Source organism: Trachypithecus francoisi, unplaced genomic scaffold (assembly GCF_009764315.1).
Source record: "Trachypithecus francoisi isolate TF-2019V2 unplaced genomic scaffold, Tfra_2.0 Lachesis_group1, whole genome shotgun sequence".
Classification (NCBI taxonomy): domain Eukaryota; kingdom Metazoa; phylum Chordata; class Mammalia; order Primates; family Cercopithecidae; genus Trachypithecus; species Trachypithecus francoisi.
The window spans coordinates 180,403,780-180,427,451 of NW_022681454.1; the positions used below are offsets into that span (position 1 = coordinate 180,403,780).

Consider the following 23,672-nt stretch of genomic DNA (forward strand, 5'->3'; position numbering starts at 1 on the left):
CTGCAGGCGTGCGGCCGTCGGGGGGCAGTACCCGCAGCCCGGGCCCGGAAGAGCACCAAACCCAGCTCTGCTCCCGTAGGAGGGATGCTGCCCAATTCCAACACTGCCTGCAGCGTCTGACAACATTATCTGAATCAAAAGAGAAAAAAATAAAAACAATACCAGGGGGGCTTCCCCTTAAATGCATACATGTGTACCGTTTACAGATGGTGACACTACGGAGCCTACCTCCAGCAGGTGACGGGCTGCAAATGCCTCCGTTCTGGCAAGGGCTGCTGGCGCAGTCTTCCGTGGCCGTCAGGAAGCACCCTGGAGACACACCCACCGACTCTTCGATGTGGGCATAGCTTCTGGGTTTGCTGTTTAAGGGCAGCTCCTGCCCATTCAGATAAATGGAATCCATGCAACCCCTGAAACCATTAGCAACCTGAGGACTTCTTCCATGCCGTGTTCCCTGCTGACGGATGTGGCCACCAAAAAACACGTAGTTATCCAGGTTCAAGGTTTTCAGAGTCCCTGGGGCTGTGCCCGATGCAGTGTGAACTTGGTCCAGAACCAAGCGAGCATAGTTTCCATTCACTTCCAAGGACACTGCGTGCCACTGCCCATCATTGACCTGAATGCTCTGAACAGAGACAATGCCAGGGCCGCTTCCACAGTCAAACTTGTACTGCAGCCTTCCATTATGAATCTAGGATGAGAACAACGACTGTTCACATTACTCTCATAGACCCTTCAATGAGAGTACTTCATCACAAATCTACAGGAGACGGACTAGGAGTGAGGGTAGAAGGATAAGGCCTTGCATTTAAGTACTACAGAGCACAGACTCATTTGTCCACTGTACAAATCATTAAAATGCGTCTTTTAGGAATATCAAGTCATAATGCACATCCACAAAGCATCACGGAAGCAAATAATTAACTATTAACTGAACACATACAGCATTAGGTAACAGCAAAAGTCAAAACTGAATTACACTTTTAGAAAAGGTGGGCAAGATACGTATCACTGGAAACACATGTGGGACGTCTCTATAAACTGTAACTTTTTTTTTTTTTTTTCAGACAGAGTTTCTTTTTTTTTTTTGAGACGGAGTCTCGCTCTGTCGCCCAGGCTGGAGTGCAGTGGCCGGACCTCAGCTCACTGCAAGCTCCGCCTCCCAGGTTCACGTCATTCTCCTGCCTCAGCCTCCCGAGTAGCTGGGACTACAGGTGCCCGCCACCTCGCCCGGCTAGTTTTTTGTATTTTTTAGTAGAGACGGGGTTTCACCGTGTTAGCCAGGATGGTCTCGATCTCCTGACCTCGTGATCCGCCCTTGTTGCCCAGGCTGGAGTGCAGTGGTGTGATCTCAACTCACTGCAACCTCTGCCTCCCCTGTTCAAGCAATTCTTGTGCTTCGGCCTCCCGAGTAGCTGGAATTACAGGTATCCGCCACCACATGTGGCTAATTTTTTGTATTTTTAGCAGACAGCGGGTTTCGCCACGTTGGCCAGGCTGGTCTCAAACTCTTGACCTCAAGTGATCCACCCATCTCAGCCTCCCAAAGTGCTGGGATTACAGGCGTGAGCCACCACACCCAACCACCACCATTAAAATGTAGTATTGCCTAGAGTTTGAATGTTAACTGTCACATGGACCTAAATCTCTATGTCATGGCAGAGCAAAAAGAGCTCTTCATCCCACATAGTCGAAAACTTGGACAGGCATCAATGAACTGTTTAAATGTAGAATTCAACCATTTCACTTACTTTATTACCTGTGCAAATTAACAATCTGAACATAAAATGTATGGTTTGAAGGTCTTCCACTGAGATGCAACACTGGAGAAACATACCTCCAAGATGCTATAGTCGGTTCCTCGCGCGTACATGACAACCGCATGCATGGAATACGTTCTGAGCCTCATGGTCAATTTCATCTCTAATTTGTTTTCATTTTCCATCAGACGGTATTTCACATAGCTGTTTCCAGTCAATGTCATAGATGAACTCCCTGTGAATTGCAAAGAGGAAAAAATAAACCAGAACCAAGTTGAAGCATATTCTTTAAAGTATGACTCCCCTGCACCCCTTGAGACTGATTTAGGGTTTTATTTAAGATTATAACATTTTAATATCCAATTCTGTGGGAAAATGTCTATTTGCTAAATCAAAAGCACAGCATGACTGGCTCTCCGTTTGGAAAGAATAAATTTGACTACTGCATCACACAGAAATGAATTCTAATGAAAGATTAAATATAAAAACGTTCAGTATAAAATTATAAGAAAATTTCAGAGAATAGTTATATATGGCCTCAAAGTGATTTAAGAAACCCTTTCAAGCAAAATCAAACAATCCCCATTCCCCAAAGAAGACGAAAATGTCATCAATCTCCAGAGACGGCAACTGTTACATAAAATTATGTAGAACTGACTAAATGACAATAAATTTCAAAATGACAAGAGACATACTTAACAAATCAAAAAATATAAATATAAATGATAAAAACACAGAGGAAATTGCAACATTGTGAATGTTAATACTCCTAATACACAAATAACTCTACACATTGATACTAAGAAACAAATAACCCAGACCATCAAACAACATGAACAGGTAGGCCACAGCAGAGGCAATACTGATAGGAAATGAACAAATGAGATGAAAACTTTTAAAGTAGCCAGAGAAATGCAAATTACAATAATAATTAGATATCATTTCACACCCATCAAATAGATGGTGGGGAATTCATTTTATAACAAAAAATGTTCAATGATGTCAAGAGAATGGAGAGTGAAACCTTCATACATAACTGGAAGAAATAAAAATTAATATGACTTTCTGGAAAACTTCATAGTGATATCAAAAAATTTAAAATGTCACTGATCTTTGACGTAGCAAGTTCTAGTTTTATAATGTATACACTGTATAGAAATGAACGCATCAGTATGTAAAGATACATGTAATCTCTTTATCTGAAAGAAACAGAACAACTTGAATCTTTAGACATAAGAACCATGTTGAGTAAGTACAGCTACGCTAGAAAACATTATCCAGCTATCCAAAAGAATCAGGTGTATAGGTACGGGCTCGGAACAACACGAAAGCTGCTCTTTACCATACTGCTAAGCGGAGGGAAAAGGCAAGAGGGAGAGACCTGCGTGAGACATGATCACTCTTGAATTTCTAGGAAAATCAAACTGCTACATACGGCGCTGCGCTGTTAGCTCTATATGTTTACATAATCACTGAAGACCCAGGAGGAGGAACACCAAGTAAGAACCAAGGGCTGTACTGTAATAAGAGGAAGCAAAACTGACTACTGTCATTCTTCATTCATCTCCACATCCGTCTTGTTACAATAAACATACTTTGCAGTATTTTTAGAGTCCAATAAAGAAGAAAATTACAAGAAACAATGAAACTGATTTTTTAAAAAGAAAAGTATGCCCAACCACTCAACTCTCACCTGGGCACTGAGCAAACCTGCCACCGGGACAGACACAGGTGTGCTTCTCCTCCCGGGGATCAGACACACACTCGGATCCCTCGGGGCACGGATGGTCTTCACAGCCATGGTGGACAGGGGGGCATCTTCCCTCTTCATTCAAAGATAAGAGGGGAGGAAGGGAAACGATAATTAACAGACATTTCAAGAACATGGCCTTGCATGTGTAACCATCAAAGGCTTCCAAGGCCTCTGAAACCATCTGTGACCCCGACTTTCATACACTCATGGGCGCTACCTTTGCAGAGACACACCGCTGCCCTGTGGTGGCGGGGAGTCACAAAACTCAGCCTGGCTGTGCTGTGTGTTGACATCACACTTTCATCCACAGACACCTTTTCATCGCAGAACTTCCAGGGGCAGTCCAGTCCTGCGCAGAGTTTCTGGAACACATCCAGTATCCGAACTCCAATGATGTCCTCAATATCAGTCACGGAAGAATTAATCTTGTGCAGAAGTTGTTTTGTTGAAATCTGAGCACTACCTGATTTCTCTACAAAAAGTAAGACATCCAGATGTGGGTGAGGTTCAGAGGGCTGCAAACTAACAATGTGTATGTCATTCCTCCTCACACCCAGGATGTTCCGTAAAGCTCGCTGGAAGTTGCGCCAGTAGTCACCAACAAATTCTTCCGGAGTGAGATTGGCAAAGCGGATAGCGATGGTGTGGTTCAGCATCTCCTGTGTGACTTGTCTGATATGCACTGTGATGTCAGCCACCGTCGTGAACTTCCCATCTGTTACGCTGACATTGAGAAGGTACTGCCCTATGTCTAGCTTTTTGTGTGCTATCAGCTTGCCCCCTGTGCTGGAAACAGAGAACAGGTTGTCCATCTGGGGATCAAGACTGTAGGTCAGAGTATCATACACGTCCTGGTCTGTGGCGTGGATCTTCCCAATGACACCACCTGAGTATTCTTCTCCGGAAGCGGTGATGAAAATCTCTAGGGGCAAAATCGCAGGGGGATAGATGCTCTCCTCAATGACCCTAATGTCAATGTATGTCAGAGATGACAACTGAGGTTTTCCATTATCTGCCACCTACAAGAAAAGAAAAATAAAACCACCTTCGTCTATGGCACTGTTGATAACTTAATAAAAAAATTTATATTACTCAAGTTCCCAAAAAATTACTAACTGGTAGATATCCATTTCTCCACACAAGAAACGTATCAAGGAAAAGGATACATTTATTTATAGCACTTCACTAATTCACACTAAAACCTAGCTCTGTCAATGACTATGAAAAAATAAACAATGAGCTCCTTTAAAGCGCAGTGGGATAAAAATGGAAGGTATGGCAAAAAACAAGGACAGCAATTCTATGAATGTTTGTCTTTCTATGAAATGTAAGCTGTTCAAATAGAAAAGGGTAACCATGCCAAGCAGCTCTTCTCTATGAATCCACAACCAAACCATAAAGAAAGCCATTCATACCTTAACCTGCAGTAAGTAATGATCTTTCTCCTTCCTCTTGATGGCAGATGAAGTCAGGAGGACTCCCTGCTGGTTAATTTCAAACGCCTCATCATCATTTCCAGTTACAATAGTAAAGAAGAAGGGTGGACCGTTATGGGAAGAATCCTCATCTGTTACTACCAGCTGCAGTACGCTGAAGCCCACTGGCTTATTTTCCTGCCCAAGATTAGAAACAAAATTAAACAAAAATCCTGGAACACAGCCAAATCTATCTGGGACGGACACATGAGTTTCTATAATATAAAATACATACAAAACAAAGCCTTATTGCTCTATCGGAAAGGAAGAGGAGAGGTGGCAAAGGGAGTGTGGTAGTGAGGAGAAGGGAAAGAAGGAGTGTAGCAAAAAGGGAAGAAAAAGGAGGCCAAGGAAGGAAACGTGGTAAGAAAGGATGTGTGAGGAGGAAGAGGGAGGAGGGGAGGCAGAAAGGAGGAGGAGTGGGGAACAGGAGGAAGAGCAGAGAGGAATAGGAGTGCAGGAGAGGAAGAGGACTGGAGGAGAGGAGGAAGAGAGGAAGAGAGGAGGCCAGGAGCGGTGGCTCACCACCTGTAATCCCGGCACTTTGGGAGGCCAAGGCAGGTGGATCACCTGAGGTCATGAGTTCGACACCAGTCTGGCCAACATGGTGAAATCCCATCTCTACTAAAAATACAAAAATTAGCTGGGTGTGGTGGTGGGCGCCTGTAATCCCAGCTACTTGGGTGGCTGAGGCAGTAGAATCATTTGAACCTGGGAGGTGGAGGTTGCAGTGAGCTGAGATCATGCTATTGCACTCTAGCCTGAGCAAGAAGAGTGTAACTCCATCTCAGAAAAAAAGAGGAAGAGAGGAAGGAAGAGGAAGAGTGGGGAGGAGAAAGAAAAGAGGTTGACAAGAGGAGGAAAAGTGAGGAGGGGGAGGAGTAGTAGTGAGGAGGAGGGGTGATGAGGAGGAGTGGCGACACGGTGGACAGAGGAGGAGAAAGAGTGGAGACAGTGAAATGGGGAGCAGGTGGAGTGGGGAAGAGGTGGAGTGGGGAGGAGGAGTGGGGAAGAGGTGGAGACAAGAGGAGGAGTGGGGAGAAGAGTGGGGAGGAGGAAGAGAAGAGGTGGAGGGGGGAGTGGGGAGAAGGAAGAGAAGAAGGAGGAATGGAGAAGAGGTGGAGGGAGGAGGAGTAGGGAGGAAGAAGAGCAGGGTGAAGAAAGTGGAGTAGATGGGGCGGGAAGGAGGGACTGGGGACTAGAAGAAGAGCAGGAGGGAAGAGGAAGGTCAAGAGGGAGAGGAGAGGGCAGAGAAAAGCACCAGCGGCAGCAGGTCTGATTAAACAGTAGGAATCCTAGAAGAGTGAGAATATCTCAAAAATCAAAGCACAGAAAGAAAAGAGATAAAAGCTTGGCTTTATCTTTAAAATGCTCATCTCTTAATATTGATAGAGACTTCTTGAATTCTACCTTTCCCATTTTTCTACAAAGAAACCTATGGATAAGAAAGAAAAGCAACAGAGGCCAATGGAAAAGCTCATTTCAAAGAACCCCATGACCCCCTTGGCACTCAAAGCCCACCTGGATGATGACGCTATAGTTTCCCCTGGAGAAGACGGGCGCATTGTCATTGACATCAGACACATCGATGTTCACAGTCGTCGTGTTGACTCTGGGTGGACTGCCGTTATCAGAAGCTTGAACCGTGAGTGTGTAACCTGAAATCTTTTCAGGGAAAAGGCAGAATGCACGTTCATTTTCACAAGGCCGACAGACAGAGCTCCAATCAGGAGTGTCCTCCTGAGAGTCGCGAAGGGCAGGTCCCAGGGAGCTGCCATTATCTATTGCATCCTGTCTGTGGGCGATGCCCTAACCCCCCACACACGAATGCACTGCAAGGAACACCCATTTCCCAACAGCAAGAACTACCGATAATGATTAGATTCTCTGATGCCTCTCAAAAATGTACTTGTTTTGCAAAAGTGTTTTATCTTGCAGTTTTATTAACAGAAATTAAGACATAAAAGTAATACAAATGATTAGGACAAAAAGTTAACCCATCTCAAATGCTGTGGCTTTGGTCATACGGCAGCAGCCTTCCTTAGGGCCCCAAGTCTGCTCTCCGTGGAAGCAGACAGACATGAGCTGCCTCCCGCACCGCAGCGCTGACTCATTTCCAAAGCCTCAGGACACTCCAGATCACCTCCCCCTCAATTTCACACTCGGATTATACTCAGCTGTCTAAATCCCTCAGGATTAGCTCACCATGACCTCCTACAAAATAAATAAAGTCAAATGAGATAGCTCCTTTTTCAGGGCAGTTCCCTATAAAGTTCTGCCTTCTAGAATGAGTTGTGGGAGAAGCCAGAAAGCTGGCTAGATCCCAGAGTATGTTCTACAGAATGCTGGTCCTGCAAGACGCTCCAGCAAAAGAATTCTGCTGACACACTAGCTTGGGGAACACCACAGGCTGGCTCCTTTGGTATCTCGCAAGGGACAGAAGTGTATTCAAGGATCTGGGTTCTTTAGTCGAAGATACCAAATTTATTCTGCCCTGCAGTGGGGGCAATCCTAAGCATGCTTCCCAAATCCTTGGAAAGTCCCTTCTCGGCCGGGCGCGGTGGCTCACGCCTGGAATCCCAGCACTTTGGGAGGCTGAGGCGGGCGGATCACAAGGTCAGGAGATCGAGACCACGGTGAAACCCCGTCTCTACTAAAAATACAAAAAATTAGCCAGGCACTGTGGCGGGCGCCTGTAGTCCCAGCTAGTCAGGAAGCTGAGGCAGGAGAATGGCGTGAACCTGGGAGGCAGAGCTTGCAGTGAGCCGAGATCGCGCCACAGCACTCCAGCCTGGGCGACAGAGCGAGACTCCGTCTCAAAAAAAAAAAAAAAAAAGTCCCTTCTCAACATTCACACATCAAAAGAGCAATTAAAGAATTGAGACTTTAATGAGATATTCATCACTATCTCCCCCCCAAATTCCTTTAATCTTAGATATACCCATTATTCTTCTGAAATTTCATTCTTTATCACCACCCATGTCCTTCTCATTCCCAAATCGAAGGCTTCTTTTGGTTCGCCTTCACAGGCCTACCTCTCTGAAGTAGTTCCTGCTCAGCTTCCCTTCCTGGACGTGAGTCTGCACAGATGAGTGAATGGATGGATGAATGGATGAATGGATGGATGGATGGATAGATGGGTGTTGGGTGGATGGATAACTGGATAGATAGGTGGGTAGATAAACGGGTGAATGAATAACTGTACAGATGGGTGAATGAATGGGTAAGTGGATACATGGGTGGGTGGGTGAATAGATGGGTAACTACATAGATGGATAACCAGATGGATGGGTGGGTGGGTGGATGGATGGATAACTGGATACATGGGTGGTGGGTGGATGGACACATGACTGGATAGATGGGTAAGTGAAGAGATGTGTAGATGGGTGAGTGAATAGGTAACTAGATAGATGTGTGGGTGGTTAGGTCAGTGGGTGGATGGATGGATAACTACAGATGGGTGGGTGGATGGATGGGTAGGTGAATGGGTGGGTAGATGAGTGGGGAGATGCATGGGGGGGATGGATAAATGGGTGGATGAATGGATGGATGACTGGATAAATGGGTGGATGGATGGATGGATGGATGACTGGATAAATGGGTGGATGGATGGATGGATGACTGGATAAATGGGTGGATGGATACTGGGTAAGTGGGTGGGTGGATGTTCAGCATTGCTGCCTCTCCTCATTTGTTCGTATTTATCTCAATCCCTCATGTCACTTCTATCAACATCTCCAAGGGCAAGTACCTATCTATGTTTAGGGCTTTCCAGTCTCAAAATCTGACTAAAATCTCCAAATACTGGCTGAGTAATTCTGCCTGAATATGCTATTTCCCTATAAAAACCAGCGTATCGAAAGCCACATTCACTAGCCTCTCCCATCCCTTACACGTTTATACCTCATAACTTCTCTTTAATGGTACTACCCAGTCAAAGTAAGACCAAAGAATCAGGCTGCCTCTGACACCAATGTTTTCTACATGGGCCCATATCTAAGCTTTGTGGATTCTAATTTTTCCTTTGCAAATCGTTTCTTCATTTGGTATTCGTAGACACCGAAATCCACAGATGCTCAAGTCCCTGATATAAAATGGTGTAGTATTTGCACATAACCTATACACATCCTCCCACACTTTAAGTCATCTCTAGATTATAGTACTCAATACGATATCAATGCAATGTAAATGGTTGTTATACTGGGGGTGGGGGTTGTATTTTCTGTTGTTGTACTGGTATTTTTTATTGTTTTTCTTTCTTTCTCTGGAGGCAGGGTCTCACTATGTTGCCCAGGCTGGTCTTAAACTACTGGGCTCAATGAATTCTCCCACCTATGCTTCCCACGTAGCTGAGACTATTGGAGGAGGCCACCACACCCAGCATTTTTTCTTCTCTAATACTTTTCGATCCGTGGTGGGTTGACTTCACAAATGCAGAACCTGCAGATAGAGAAGAGCGACTGACCTTCCTCAGCTCACAAATGCTCATATCCTAGTGCCTGTGGCATCAGGTCCAAACCTCCGGTCCTGGTTTTCTATGTGGCCAGTAACCTGTGTGTAAAATACCTTCCTATTTTATCTCACTCTACTTTCTTTGTATGATTACTCCAATACAACTGGGTAAATTCCCCTAAATAAATTTCTTGGCTTCTGTCTGCGTGCCTGTGTTCATGCAACTCCTCACTGCAAATTCCCTTCTCTCAACCTCTATGATTTTCCAGATCTCTGGTATTATTTAAAACCCAGCTTCTAGCTTTCTGAAGTGTCTCAGAACTCTGGAACCAACAGTAATTTCTTCCTGAATACAAAGCTTTATTATCCAAACTTCATCCCAGCATGGAACACATTTCTCACATTGGGATCTCCGCAGTGTAATTGCTTTTCGAGTGTTTACATCTTGCCGTCAGTTCTTGAGGCGGTCGGTCCTGCTCACACCACGCCCAGCAGATAGGAGCACAAGGCATTTCTAGGTATTGAGGTGGTAATTTGTAAACAATGTAAATCAAACTTTTTCACTTACTGTTTCTCGGTCGAGAAGTTTGGTCACTTTGACTTCTCCCCGGCCAGGGTCAATGGTGAACGGGCCTCCCTGGTTGCCATCTATAATTGAGTAGTGGATGTGGCTGTTGGAGGGTCCGTCAGCATCGTCGGCCAGAACCTAGAACACACCACACTCCTGTTTAGGAGACAGCTAAGGAAGAGGCCTAAACCTATTAAACAACATTTGTGATCTTAATAGCTTAGCTGTTTTAACACAATTATTCACAACGAAGTCAGCAATTGGTTGGCCTAACAAAGGACACTTTCAGATCTTCAAAATATTTACAAAGGTCACTACAAAAAACAGATTGATTTTACTAAAAGCTTTTGCAAAGGTCCAGAAGATACACAGTTTTCACTGTAATGGGGGAAAACACACACCGTAATGACAGACTGCTCAAGAACGGCATCTTCACTGATCACTGCTGTGTAGGTGTCTTGGCTGAACACAGGGGTGTTATCGTTGACATCTGTTACATTAATGTTCACAGTGGCAACGTCACTCAACGAAGGCGTGCCTCCATCAGTGGCCTCTATTGTTAGGTAATATTCATGAGAGCTTTCATAATCCAGATTCTCGATGATAAATACGGCCCCTGAATAGAAACCAAAATTACTTCCAGCATTTTGTAATGCTACCACATTTTCCTACTATGACTGAAACAGATGAACGCTTTTGAGTACATTTAGTTTTCACTTCAAAAGTTTACTTACCATTTATGTGTGTTTCCTGTTTTCTTAATTCAACAATTAAAAACTATGAATCCGCCCATCCCTGGATCTTTCTCTTAATTTTCATGATATTCTTCATGATATTTAGATTGCTTTCCCGGTCAACATTACCTACATCCCTGTTTATTATAGACATGATTATGATATCATCCCTTCCATACCATAGCTCACTCGACTTCACTCTAGTTTAATAAAATCATAAAAATTCTATTGTGTCTTTTAGTTTCATTTTCTGTTTCATCTTTTTAAAATATTTTCCTTCTCAATTTTTAAAATAGAGATTTATATCCTTTTAATGTCTAGACAACCCTTTATTTACAACCTATCGTTTTCAAAAATCCCTTTTTTAACAATTCCTTTAACGTCTTTCCTTTCACATCACTCTAGTCCTAAAGAGCCCTAAAAATAATTTTATTATATTATAAATACAATTTGAAAGGAGCAACTTTTTACAGTATTGTAAGACTCAGGAGTACTTTCGACCACAGGTTGGCAAGACAACGAAACATCTGCGCAGCAGGAGTCAGCAGTTCTTACGTCTTTTGAGCTTGTTGCAGTCTTTCCCTAAGTGGGATTCCAAGTACTCCAACTGTTACAGATAACTAGCATGACAACGAAGTCAACTTAACATATTATCACAAGTCCACTACAGAAACTAAAATAAAAAAGACTGGAATTACTATTTCACTTGGGAAGTTACCTTCCGTGAGTCTGATTACATAAGGACCTCTACTAACCCCCATTCTTATCTTGACTAACTTGCTGTACCTAACATCTCCACTAAACTAAGAGAACGTGATGCTCTGATTTTCTAAGTTAATTTGCTTGTATTTTATAATGAACATGCCCAAAATGTATTAGGTAGAACTATAATCTGAAGTCTTCCAAATAACATTCAATCCCACTGTAAACAACTAAAAGAAAATTTGATTTACCATTTTAGAACATCCACTGACAGCACAGGGCCACTTAATATAAGGCAACATGGTAAGCAAATCTAGTCCTCTTGGGGGAATGAAGGGGTTCCTCTCAGACACATGGTTGATTACCTGTTTTAGAATCTATGCTGAATTTCCCATGTTCGTTTCCACTTAGTATTGAGTAGGTGATTTCGGCATTTGCTTCAATGTCCCGACTTGCTGCATACACTTGAAGAACTTCAGTTCCAACAAGAATGTCCTCGGACACGGTGGCTCCATATTCACGGTACTCAAACACAGGGGGGTTGTCATTTATGTCAAGAACGGATACAACCACAGCACCAGTGGCGGTCAGCCTCCTCGGCAAGCCTTGATCCACAGCTTTCAAAGACAGGGTGTATACTGCCTGCAGTTCTCTGTCCAAAGGTTTTTCTAACTGAATAATTCCAGATAATTCGTTAATGGAGAACTGCCCATCAGCAGAGTCCATCAGTGAGTATAAAATCTTCCGATTTAATCCTATCAAGACATAAAACGATGTCAAAATATTTTAAATACAAACATTTAAACACATGTTTTGTTTTGTTTTCTTGAGACAGAGTCTCGCTCTGTTGCCCAGGCTGGAGTGCAGTGGCGTGATCTGAGCTCACTGCAGCCTCTGCCCACCAGGTTCAAGTGATTCTCCTGCCTCAGCCTCTCGAGTAGCTGGGGTTACAGGTGCGCTGTAATTTTTGTATTTTTAGTAGAGACGGGGTTTCACCATCTTGGCCAGGCTGGTCTCGAACTCCTGACCTCATGTTCCACCTGCCTCAGCCTCCCAAAGTGTTGGGATTACAGGCGTGAGCCACCGCGCCCGGCCAACACTTTTTTTTGAAAAAGACAAACATGTAGATAATATTTTTGGAGGGGTAAATGCTAATATACATTATTTGCAAATTTGTATGACTATGATCTTTAAAAAGTAAACTTTTTGGATTAGATTAACAACTTACTTTGTTAAAACAAATGTAAATATAATTTCATGGGACTCTGCCTTCTTAGACTATTTTATATAGGAGCCAATACTACCGTACCTAACAGACCTTTAAAAATCAAATCTATTTATCATTTAGCTTCAGTGATAAAGATCTGAAAAGCAACAAAGCAACATTTTTGCTATTCTTCTGAAATTTCTCAGGATCACAGGATGAGTATCCCTAAACTGAAAATCCAAAATGTGAAATGCTCCAAAATCTATTAACTTTTTGAATGCAGAACCGATGATTTTAAAAAAATGCTCATTGGAGCATTTTAGATTTCAGATTTTTGGAGCTGGGATACTCCAATGATAAGTACATAATGCAAATACTCCAAAATCTGACAAAAATCAAAACATCCAAAAATACTTCCAGTTCCAACTGTATTATAAATAAGGAATACTCAACCTGTGGTATGACTGAAGAAGTTATTCTCTGCTATCAAAATGCTATAAATATATATTCTATAGTCCAATTTTCTCCAAAAAAATGTTGAAAGATTTGTAAACCTATAATAATAAAGCATTTGCTTCCATTATGTTCCAATGATGCTAAAAGCGCTCTCTGTCACTAATGGTTTATTTACAAAGTAACACATCACTAATTAATTCAATGGGGTATGAAGATCAGTTAGTAGAGTCATTGACCAGAATTGTAGACACCTCACAGCAGTAGGTTCACTGGGCACAACTTTGGAACTTTAAATATTCATTAAAAATTAATTAATGATTCTAAAGATTTCCTTCCACAACAAGGAAGGGCTACGGAGCATGCGTGAGGAGGAGTGAGAGGCACAGGCTGAATCTGGGGTGTGTTTTGAAACACAGGCTCCTAGGATCTCAGTGAGCAGCGCAGGGCAAGAGCATCCCCCGGGAGATACCTGAGTCGGCATCTGTGGCCTGCACTCTCGTCAGCAGTGTTCCGGGCTCTGTGTTTTCAAACACGGTGATGGCATAAGGGTCGGCAGAGAACTCGGGGGTGTTATCGTTCACGTCTTCCAGCGTGAGCACAATACTGGCTTGGCAGAATCTCCCTCCTCTATCTGTGGCCCTGATGAGAAGATGATAAACAGCTTGCTCCTCACGATCAAGGGGGGCTGACGTTTTCAGTTCACCTACAAACAAAAACAAATGACTCACTTGTAATTTGACATGTGACCTGCAGCTGTACATCTTATTTCTTCCCCTTTTCTCTTTCAATTACTTAGTCTGAGTATTCAGTCTTCCTCCTGAGACCAATATTATCAATGACAGATTCAACAGCTGCAAGAGGCAGTGAGCTCCAGGTCTCCAACCCTGCCAGGTGCTAGCTCTTTAAGTCCTGCAGGTCTGTGGGCCTCTCACCTTGTATTTAAGACTGCACAGGTAAAACAGCCACCTAATTTACCAAATTTAAAAAATGTTTAAATTTAGATTCACATGTTCACAATTAGTTCCTTAGGAGGATAATAAAAAGGTTTAACAGGAAACTTAGTTGATCCCAATTTTACTAAAATACAAAAGGAAAACAACTCTATTTTAAAATAAAATACCGCCGGGCGCGGTGGCTCAAGCCTGTAATCCCAGCACTTTGGGAGGCCAAGATGGGCGGATCACGAGGTCAGGAGATTGAGACCATCCTGGCTAACATGGTGAAACCCCGTCTCTACTAAAATACAAAAAACTAGCCGGGCGAGGTGGCGGCGCCTGTAGTCCCAGCTACTCCAGGAGGCTGAGGCAGGAGAATGGTGTTAACCCGGGAGGCAGAGCTTGCAGTGAGCTGAGATCCGGCCACTGCACTCCAGCCTGGGCAACAGAGTGAGACTCTGTCTCAAAAAAAAAATAAAATAAAATACTACGAATCATTTTGTTTATGAAAATTCTAAATTATGCTAAATTATAAATTCATGGTCACAAATTCAAGAAAATATGCTATTTAAATAAAATGGATAAAGCAGAAAGCTTGAGGGTTTTTTTTTTTAAACAAGTGGCATAAATGCCTTCTAAATTTTAAATCCTTGGTTCAATTAGGTGATATTCTTGCTGTTTTTAAAAAATATCACCTTGAATTTTACACACTAAATTACTGGCAAGATTTCTAAGAGATGTCAACTTCGGAGCATCACAATACATTTGAAAAGGGCAAAATGTAATTTCAAATTTTGTGTGTGATCTAAAAATCACCCACATATATGATACTGTTGGAATATACAATTTTGTCCCAAACTCCAACATTACCTGTGTCTGGATTTAGTTTGAATTTTTCTGCACCTGAACCCAATAAAGTGTAAGTAATTTCAGCGTTAGAGCGGATGTCTGCGTCTGTAGCAGAGATCTGCATGATCAATTTTCCAGGAAGGACGTCTTCAGGAATAGTGTCTGAATATAAAGTCTGCAAAGAGTTTAAACAAAAATCGTCACATAAAAACATTAACAGGCAGCACAAATGTCAAGGGAATAACGGAAAAGAAATCATCCATCTTTAACCACAGAAAACATGGGAAATGACTAAAGATAAAGTCCCAAGAGCTTTGAAAACGCTTTTTCTCATAAAACATAAAACACGTGAAACAAGGAGAAGCCGTGGAGCAGCCACCAACTCTACATCCCTGAAAGAGCCTGGTCTGATGTTTAACCTACAAAATGCTACTATATGTCATTAAGCTGATTTCATATCCAAATCCCTCTGAGAAAACGTAAGCAGTAATCGAAAATTTAAGTAGCACTCCATGTTTAACTAAAAATTGCAGAGAATATCTGTTATATCATATCTGCTTATTTCCAAATACAGGAATTTATTTTCTGCAAGTGTTCCTAACATAAATAATTGCAGTTGAGAGAGAAGCAAGTTTCATGTTATGGGAGAAAACGAAGATTCCTGAAGGCCACAGAAGGGAGCGTGAAGGCTCAGCCCCTTCCACTGCCCTGCGTGATCCTTGGTGCCCAGTCTTCAGGCCCTTCCACTGCCCTGCGTGATCCTGGTGCCCTCATGCTCAAACACGGTGAACAGCTGTTTCTAGCTCCAATTATTTAGAAATCCATGCCATAAATTAAAACCTAAAAAAAATTAAGATTTGGTTGATTTTCTTAATCTGAACTCAACTGCCAGTGAAGTACTCATGGAAAAGTACTCCATGAAGAAGGACTCGGGAAAAAGGGTATTTCATAACAGGATGAATTGAAAGGATCTAGTGTCCCAGTCTTATTCCTGAAGATGATACAGTATTGTATCGAAATAATATCAAAGGGCTAAAAAACAACCAAAGACACTTAGTTGCTGTAAGAAAGAGAGAATGTCGCACCCCTCCTGAAAATACAAAGTACAAATAAGAACTGGAATTAACTCCTCGGCCCTGAGAAGTTCCCCTTCCTTTCACGACTGAATTTAAGAGTTCTTCCATCTTAAGGCTTTCCCTGAGAACAGCCCTCTCACTTTCCACAGCCACAAGCATCTCAGACTCACAGAATCTGTGGGGGGTTCCAACTCCTCCATCCTCTTCCCAATCACATTCCTCTCTATCCAGCCTTCTCCTGGCCCAGTGCACTCCTCCTCCCTGTCACTCTCAGCCTTCGTCCCTGGGCAGGTCTATTTCTTCATCACTGCACTCTCTCATCAGGCATCCATCCACAACACGCTACCCAGACTGCCACCTGCACACCATCATGGGACCCAAATGGTCTGTTTCGCATCCCAGCTCCACTTGCCACCCTGCCTCCCCAGAGTCCTCTTCTCCCCTACCCAGGGTGGCACTGCACTGGTGTCCTCTTTCTCCTTCCAGCTCAGCCCCCTTCTCCCTTTGGAAATCTCTCTCTCTTCTTTTTTCCCCTTTTTGTTAGTATCCTCTCAAATGAATTCAATTTTCAGCTATCCAGAGACAACGCCAAGTTCCTACACCTTTCCTTAGTACCCATCCAACATCTCGCCTTCTCTCAGTGTCTAAAAAACACACGGTCAACTGGATGTCCCATTACTTTAGCAAACTCGAATTGGAACTCAACACGGAACTCCTCTAAAGCCAGCCCCCGGCTCAGACTCCTCTTTGCCATGGCTTTGGTCGCTCCCTCTACTCCTGTAGAAAGTCAGGCTCAATGGCATGCCTGCCGGCTGTCACACCAGATGGTCTTCCTTGGTAGTGGCTTTGGTCCTTTCACTCCTTCCCCACCTCTGCTTTCCAGGGCCCCCTTGCACCCACTCCTCCCTGTCTAAATAATGGGCACGACGCTTCCAAACTAAGCTTTTTTCTTTTGAGAAGGAGTCTTGCTCTGTCGCCCACGCTGCAGTGCAGTGGCGCGATCTTGGCTCACTGTAAGCTCCGCCTCCCAGGTTCGCGCCATTCTCCTGCCTCAGCCTCCCCAGTAGCTGGGACTACAGGCGCCCACCACCACGCCCGGCTAATTTTTTGTATTTTTAGTAAAGATGGGGTTTCCCAGTGTTAGTCAGGATGGTCTCGATCTCCTGATCTTGTGATCTGCCTGCCTCGGCCTCCCAAAGTGCTGGGATTACAGGCGTGAGCCACTGTGCCCGGCCCAAACTAAGCATCTTAAGGAATTCGTCTCATAGTATCTCTACCTTACCGATACAATAGGCTCCAAAGTCCCTATTTTCTCTAGGATAGAGTTCAAATCTCCTGGAACGACCGCCACCACCCACGGTAATCCAGTTCACCCTTTTCCAAGACTCTCGATGCAGATTCCTACTTCTGGAAAACTCAGTGGCTATTCCACAATCCCTCCTCACACGCCATGGCCCCTCCCCACCCACTCCTGACGACCCAGTTACCGCCCCCCGAGGTTGAGCCAGCCCTTCTCACCCTCTGGCCCCAGGGACCACCCCTGCTCGAGCCACATGGCCCTCACCTAACCTTGGAGGGAGCAGCTCTTCCTATGTCTACTTTTAGTTCTCATTGAATGGTGAGTCCTGCAGATGCAGGAAGCACACTGTCCACCTCTGAGATTCTCTAGCATGCAGATGAGCAGATGTCCCCAAAACAGTGTCCCACGGCACATCGGCACTTTGTTTCCGGTCAGATCCTTCCCCCAAAATAGCTGTATCCCCATTAAGAGAATCCCCTCATGAAAAGTTCACAGAGCATTTTCAGTGTTAGACACAACTGTAGTCCTGTCCATAATTGAGTTATTTAGAATGAGGTTTCTGATTTATTTAGCATTCCTGCAAATAGTTCTGAAGCTTTTCCAAGTCTTACCCCATTTAACACCTCTGCTTAATCAGTAAGCAATCATAAAACACATGTGAATTACACTGCAGTGCCAAATGATGGTCATTAAGAAATTTAAATTCATAACAAATGCAAGGGAAGAGTTGCTTACCTTTTCACAAACTGGACTGTTGTCATTTGCATCAAGAACTTTCACTTCAACTATAGCTTTTGACGAGAAGGTGCCATCACTTGCTGTGATAGTAAGAAGGTAATTGTCCCTTTTTTCCCTGTCTAGAGGTTTCTTCACATATACCTTCCATTCATTCTGTATATTTTCAACAGCAAACTGTCCCAAAGGATCCCCTCCTATTAAATCAATGGAGGAAGATGATAGTCAAATTTGTTGAAAGGATAAAAATAAGTAAGAGCAAAAATAAACTGTAGTGTTTATTTAACGGTAAATAAATGTTACCATTTAAAAGAATTACTAAAAAAATTAATTTGGCATCTATTAGTTTCTACAAAAAAAATTTTTTGTAAAAAAACTAATTTACAAAAAAAGGGCAGCATTAATAAACATAGCATTAAGACTACTAAATAATAATTTAGCTTGCATTAAAACTATAGATTTTTTAATGATAATATATTTATAATGCACTAAGTATAAGGTTCGAAAGAATGAGTCACAAAAATCAAAAACAGTCTAATGAAACAACTGGTAGCTTTGCTCAGGTAACAAGCTTGAAATGAGGCTCAACAGACGTTATTTCTACTTATTATTTTAGATATTTAACTAAAATTATCCCTTAAGCCCTCAATTTCCATACAATACATATCTTATAGTTTATGCTTCTAAAAATCATTTTAAATTAAACTGTTTGAAATGTTTTTACCCGTTATGAAATATGTAACTTGTCTGTTGATCTCTTCAGAATCGGCATCTGTGGTACTTAAGATAGCAATCACGCCGCCTGGAGGGTCATCCTCACTCACAGTCCCTTTATAGATCTCGGCCGTGAAGCGTGGTGGACTATCGTTGACATCGGTGACGGTGACATCCACAATGGCTGTGGAGGACAGCTGGATCTTTTCACCGTGATCTGATGCAACCACTTTAATCTGGTAATTGTCTCTCTCTTCATGGTCAAGTGCCTTTAAGGTTGTAATCCAGCCTGTTTCCATGTTAATGGCAAAGGATTCAATGACTTCCACACTTTGTGACTGATCCAGGCTATACAGAACTTGGCTGTTGGTTCCTGAGTCAGCATCAGATGCCCTGACCTGAATGACTCTACTTCCCCCTGGCAGGTTTTCAACAATGAATGCCTCATACGGACTGGATTCAAAGACGGGGCTGTTGTCATTTGCATCTTTCACTTGGATACTAACGTCTACAAAAGCCACCATCTCACGGTCATCTTGAGTGCACCTGGCCAGTATGGAAAACTGATACCACTTAGTTGTCTCATGATCAAGACTCTTCTCCAGCTTCAGCCTCCCGCTCTGTCTGTCAATCACAAAGGACTCATCCCTATTGCTTTCTGGGGTATTCCCTTTGACCAGGCTGTAAAGAACAGTCCCACTATGTTCCGCTCGGATGAGGTCTACTTCTGTTCCAATAGGCACGTCCTCCGACACTGTATAGGTATAGAAAGGTTCTGAAAATTTTGGAAGCTGCATTTCTGGTGGAAGGATTTTGACATAGACGGGAACAACAGATTCTTTTGATGGAGACCCATTATCCACAGCTCTAACAAAGAAAGTGAAGAACTCATTTTCCAAGCCGATGAGGCTCTCCTTTGTAGTGATTACGCCAGACAGTCTGTTAATTTCCAAATTCTCTTTTACGCTTTCAGAGTCTGCTTCAATGGCATAGGTGACATCGGCATTGGAGCCCTCATCGGCGTCACTCGCGAGAACTTTAATGACTGAAGTCCCTTTAGCAGCACTGGATCCGATATTCACTTCGTATTTGGTCGCCCGAAATTGTGGTGCATTGTCATTGTCATCTGTGAGGATGACGTTCACAGTGCAGAAAGCAACTTTGCCTCCAGCGTCCTTAGCCATTAAACGGACTGAGATCACTTTCTCCGCTGGGGTTTCTCGATCAAGTTTTTCCAAAGTAAATATCTGTCCTCTCTCATTGATGTAAAATCTGTCTTTGGCAAAGTCATTTACAATATGGTAAGTGACGTGACCATAAATACCAGAATCCCCATCCGTCGTTTTAACCTCCATCACCAGGGTATGTAGGGGAGCGTTTTCAGCTAGTTCCACTTCATATTCGTTCTGAAGAAAAGCAGGGCTGTGCAAATTGCCTCCAATGACAGTCACATGAACCTGGGCGGAACTTCTAAAAACGCCATCGGAAACGGACAGGTTAAGACTGTAAAATGGCTTCAAGGTGTGCCAGCGAAGGTTTGAGAGGGTGATAATTCCTGTTGCACTGTCAATGACAAAATGTTTATGATCATTGCCGGACAGAATGGAATACTGCAACTTGTCGATGTCCGAACTGTCTGCATCATAGGCTTTTACACAGGTCACGAAATGCCCATGAGGAGCGTGCTCGCTAATTCTGGCTTCGTAAATCTGTTGTTCAAAGAGTGGTGGGTTATCATTGAGGTCGGTAACGTCCACCGTGACAATCACATCACTGCTCAGCGGCGGCATACCACTGTCAACAGCCCTCACAAAAATCGTGTGCCGCTGGGACTGCTCGTAATCCAGAGTTCTGAGCAGTGAAATGAGGCCGGTGCTGCTGTCCACATGAAAATGATCATGACTCTTGCTGAGATTCCCAAACAGCTGGTATGAGATTCCTCTATTGGGTTCTGAATCAGAATCTGTGGCTCTAACTTGAACAACAGATGTTCCAATTACAGATGCCTCAGACAGGGTTGCTGCGTAAGACTGCTGAGCAAACACAGGAGGGTTATCATTGATGTCCTCTACTATGATGTCCACAAATACTTCAGCATGAGCGCCCGTCAAGGAGTCAGTTGCGCGTATGCTCAGTTTATATGCCGGGTGGGCCTCAAAGTCCAGAGGAGCTATGACGTTGATAACTCCAGTATTGAAGTTAACAGTGAACTGGCTGAAAGGGTCTCCGTCTGTGAGACTGTAGAACACTTTCAAGCCTTCCGGGCTGTTAGCCTGTACGTGGACCACAGGGCTGTGCACCTGGACATTCTCTGCAATCTCTGCACTGTAGAAAGGTTTTTCAAACACAGGCATGGCTTTATTCATGACAGTGATCGGAACTATAACTTCCGCTGAAAAGGCCGGGTTCCCTCCATCTTTGGCAACCACTGTAACAAGATACTCTTTATTTAAGGTGTCAAGTTCAAATTGCTTTTTCAGTGAAATTTCACCCAAGGGTCCAATTTGAAAGTATTCATGATGTTCCTTAAGGTAGTAATGCACTTCCCCGTTTCTGCCACTGTCTCTGTCTACAGCAGTGACATAGCGAATGACATGGCCCACCTCAGTGTCCACTTTAACAACGGCGTAGTAGGGAAGGTTGACAAACACTGGTGCATTATCATTTTGGTCTTCTACAATGACCTTCACGACAACGTGGGCCACTGCGGAAGGCTTATGTTCTTCTGTCACTTCCACAACCACATCAAACGCCTCCTGCTGTTCACGATCGAAGGGTATACCAGTGGTTGACAGTACTCCTGAAGTGCGGCTTATTTTAAACCTGCGATCTGGGTTGAGGATGTGATAAAACAAAGGCTCATTGATTGGATTCCCAATGGCAGTGATGACAGCTAACGTTTTGGCCTCAGTGGAATTTTCTTTCACTACTGCAGAGTAGACATCCTGGGTAAACTTTAGGTGACTTTCTTTGCTTTCTTTCACATTAATTTTGACAGAGGTAAGGCCAGCAAACCTGCCGTCGGAAGCTCTAACGGTGAGCTCGTAGCGGCTTCTTAACTGAGTTGTGTTTTGGACAGTTAGAGCACCAGTCTTGTAGTCCACAGAAAACTTCTCCCCGATGTTGCCTTCGGTGATGGAGTAAATCAACTGTGAGAATGCACTTGAATCGGCATCTGTGGCATTTACTGTGATGACTTTTACTCCTTTGTATGTTGGCAACAAAAGAGATGCTTCATATAATGGCTTGGCAAACACGGGAGGGCAGTCGTTAATGTCAATTACATGTATTGTTACATTAGCTGCATACTCAGCAAATAAACGTGGGGTTCCCATGTCATGCACTTGTACGGTGAAGTGAAAAATGCTTGTTTCTTCATAGTCCAGACTGAGGACTGTATGAATAGCACCAGTGCTAGAATCAATAGCAAAATATTTGTGTACAGATGGTTCAACAATGTGGTAAACAAGCAAAGCATTGGAGTCTTTATCAGCATCAGCTGCTCGAATCACCAGAGGGACATTCCTGTCTGTGAGGACCACACTGTTAATCGAGGCTGACTCACTAATGAGTCCTGTATATTCTGCCTGCATAAAAACTGGCGAGTTGTCATTCTCATCCTGCAGCTGAACTGAAACCGTTGTATTAGTGGACAAACCAGCCATGTTCGTTCCTTGTATTATCAATGTGTACACGGGCAAAGTTTCAAAGTCCAGGGCTTTCTGAGTGATGATACTTCCAGAATGTGGATTAACATCAAAAGCATCACCTAGATTTCCATCTTTTATTTCATACACCACTGATGACTGACTATGGGCTGTAACCATCCCAACAAAACTCCCAATGCTGACAGTTTCACTGATTTCAACAGAATAGTCTTTGGATGTAAACTTTGGAGGGGCGTTGTCAGCAACTGTGACGAAGATATGCACAGAAGTTACTTCACTCATTGGTGGACTGCCCTTATCTGTAGCTTTTATTATTAAATCATACTCCACTTGGTTACTTTGATCTAATTCTTTGGCAGTTTTAATAGAGCCCAAGACAGGATCAATCATAAAAGAATTTCCAATGTTTCCTGGAAGGAGAGGAAAAAATACATGTTAGATAAAAATACAAGGAGCAACAGAAGTAGTAGTTAGAGAAACAGAAACAAAGGTATCCTCAAAAATTATATTCTGAAATTAAGCAGAAACTCAGGGACGTCAACATTGGAATGGAATATTCAACTTGTTTTATTTTTATCCACCTAATACTTTACAGAATTTTGACCATAAATGATGAAAAACAAAAAACAGAAGAAACAGCCCTCTGCGCTTAAAGGCAAAACTCCCTCCCTGGGCTGCACTGGGAATGTGTGGTGGGAAGACAAGGTTATCCTTTCACAAAGCAGTTGAGTAAGTCCTTTTCCAAGAGTCCCTCAAAACACTCCTGGACCACATTTGTATTTTCAACGGTTATGACTTAAGAATTCTTAAGATGTGTATTCATTACAAAAGATTTCGATTCAGTAAGAAATTGACATCAAGCTTCGAGAGACAATTGTCCATGGATAGATGTGTGCAACCCGTCCCACTTTATAGGTTTTGAAGACTGCAACAACATTCCCTTCTTATCTTTTTCAGGTCAACTTATCCTCTAGGTCAGTGATCTTCCACTGGGGGCGATTCTGCTCCCAAGGAGACATCTGGTAATGCCTGCAGACATTTTTGGCTGTCACTACTGGTCGGAAGAGGGTGCTCCCGGCGTCTCGTGGGTGGAGACCAGGGATGTTGTTAAGCACCCTACACTGCACAGGGCAGCCCTGCACAACAAAAACTATGTGGTTCCAAATGTCAGCAGTGCTGCAGCTGAGAGGCTGCTTGAAGATCGTGTCTCACCTCCTTTCCTTTGGACCTTCTCAGGCTATACTATATGTATCTTTAGCTGCAACCACAGCTCCAGAATATTCTATAA

General features: G+C 43.3%; 1 protein-coding gene across 5 annotated transcripts in view; it reads right to left on the reverse strand.

Annotated features, from left to right (window-relative positions):
- The window catches only part of FAT1 (FAT atypical cadherin 1), a 140,853-nt gene that overhangs the window by 12,458 nt on the left and 104,723 nt on the right, over positions 1–23,672 (reverse strand). For all 5 annotated transcript variants that reach the window (XR_004438251.1, XM_033215936.1, XM_033215935.1 and 2 more), the window contains exons 10-22: positions 18,727–22,794; positions 18,003–18,199; positions 14,913–15,066; positions 13,577–13,810; positions 11,810–12,199; positions 10,410–10,624; positions 10,009–10,146; positions 6,510–6,653; positions 4,929–5,126; positions 3,731–4,532; positions 3,454–3,585; positions 1,838–1,995; positions 229–691 (exon numbers count right to left, since the gene is read on the reverse strand). Coding sequence is in view for 4 of the 5 variants with exons in the window: in XM_033215936.1 (XP_033071827.1) it covers positions 229–691; positions 1,838–1,995; positions 3,454–3,585; positions 3,731–4,532; positions 4,929–5,126; positions 6,510–6,653; positions 10,009–10,146; positions 10,410–10,624; positions 11,810–12,199; positions 13,577–13,810; positions 14,913–15,066; positions 18,003–18,199; positions 18,727–22,794 (7,293 nt within the window). In the remaining variant the exon portion in view is untranslated. The remainder of the gene's footprint in view (positions 1–228; positions 692–1,837; positions 1,996–3,453; positions 3,586–3,730; positions 4,533–4,928; positions 5,127–6,509; positions 6,654–10,008; positions 10,147–10,409; positions 10,625–11,809; positions 12,200–13,576; positions 13,811–14,912; positions 15,067–18,002; positions 18,200–18,726; positions 22,795–23,672) is intronic.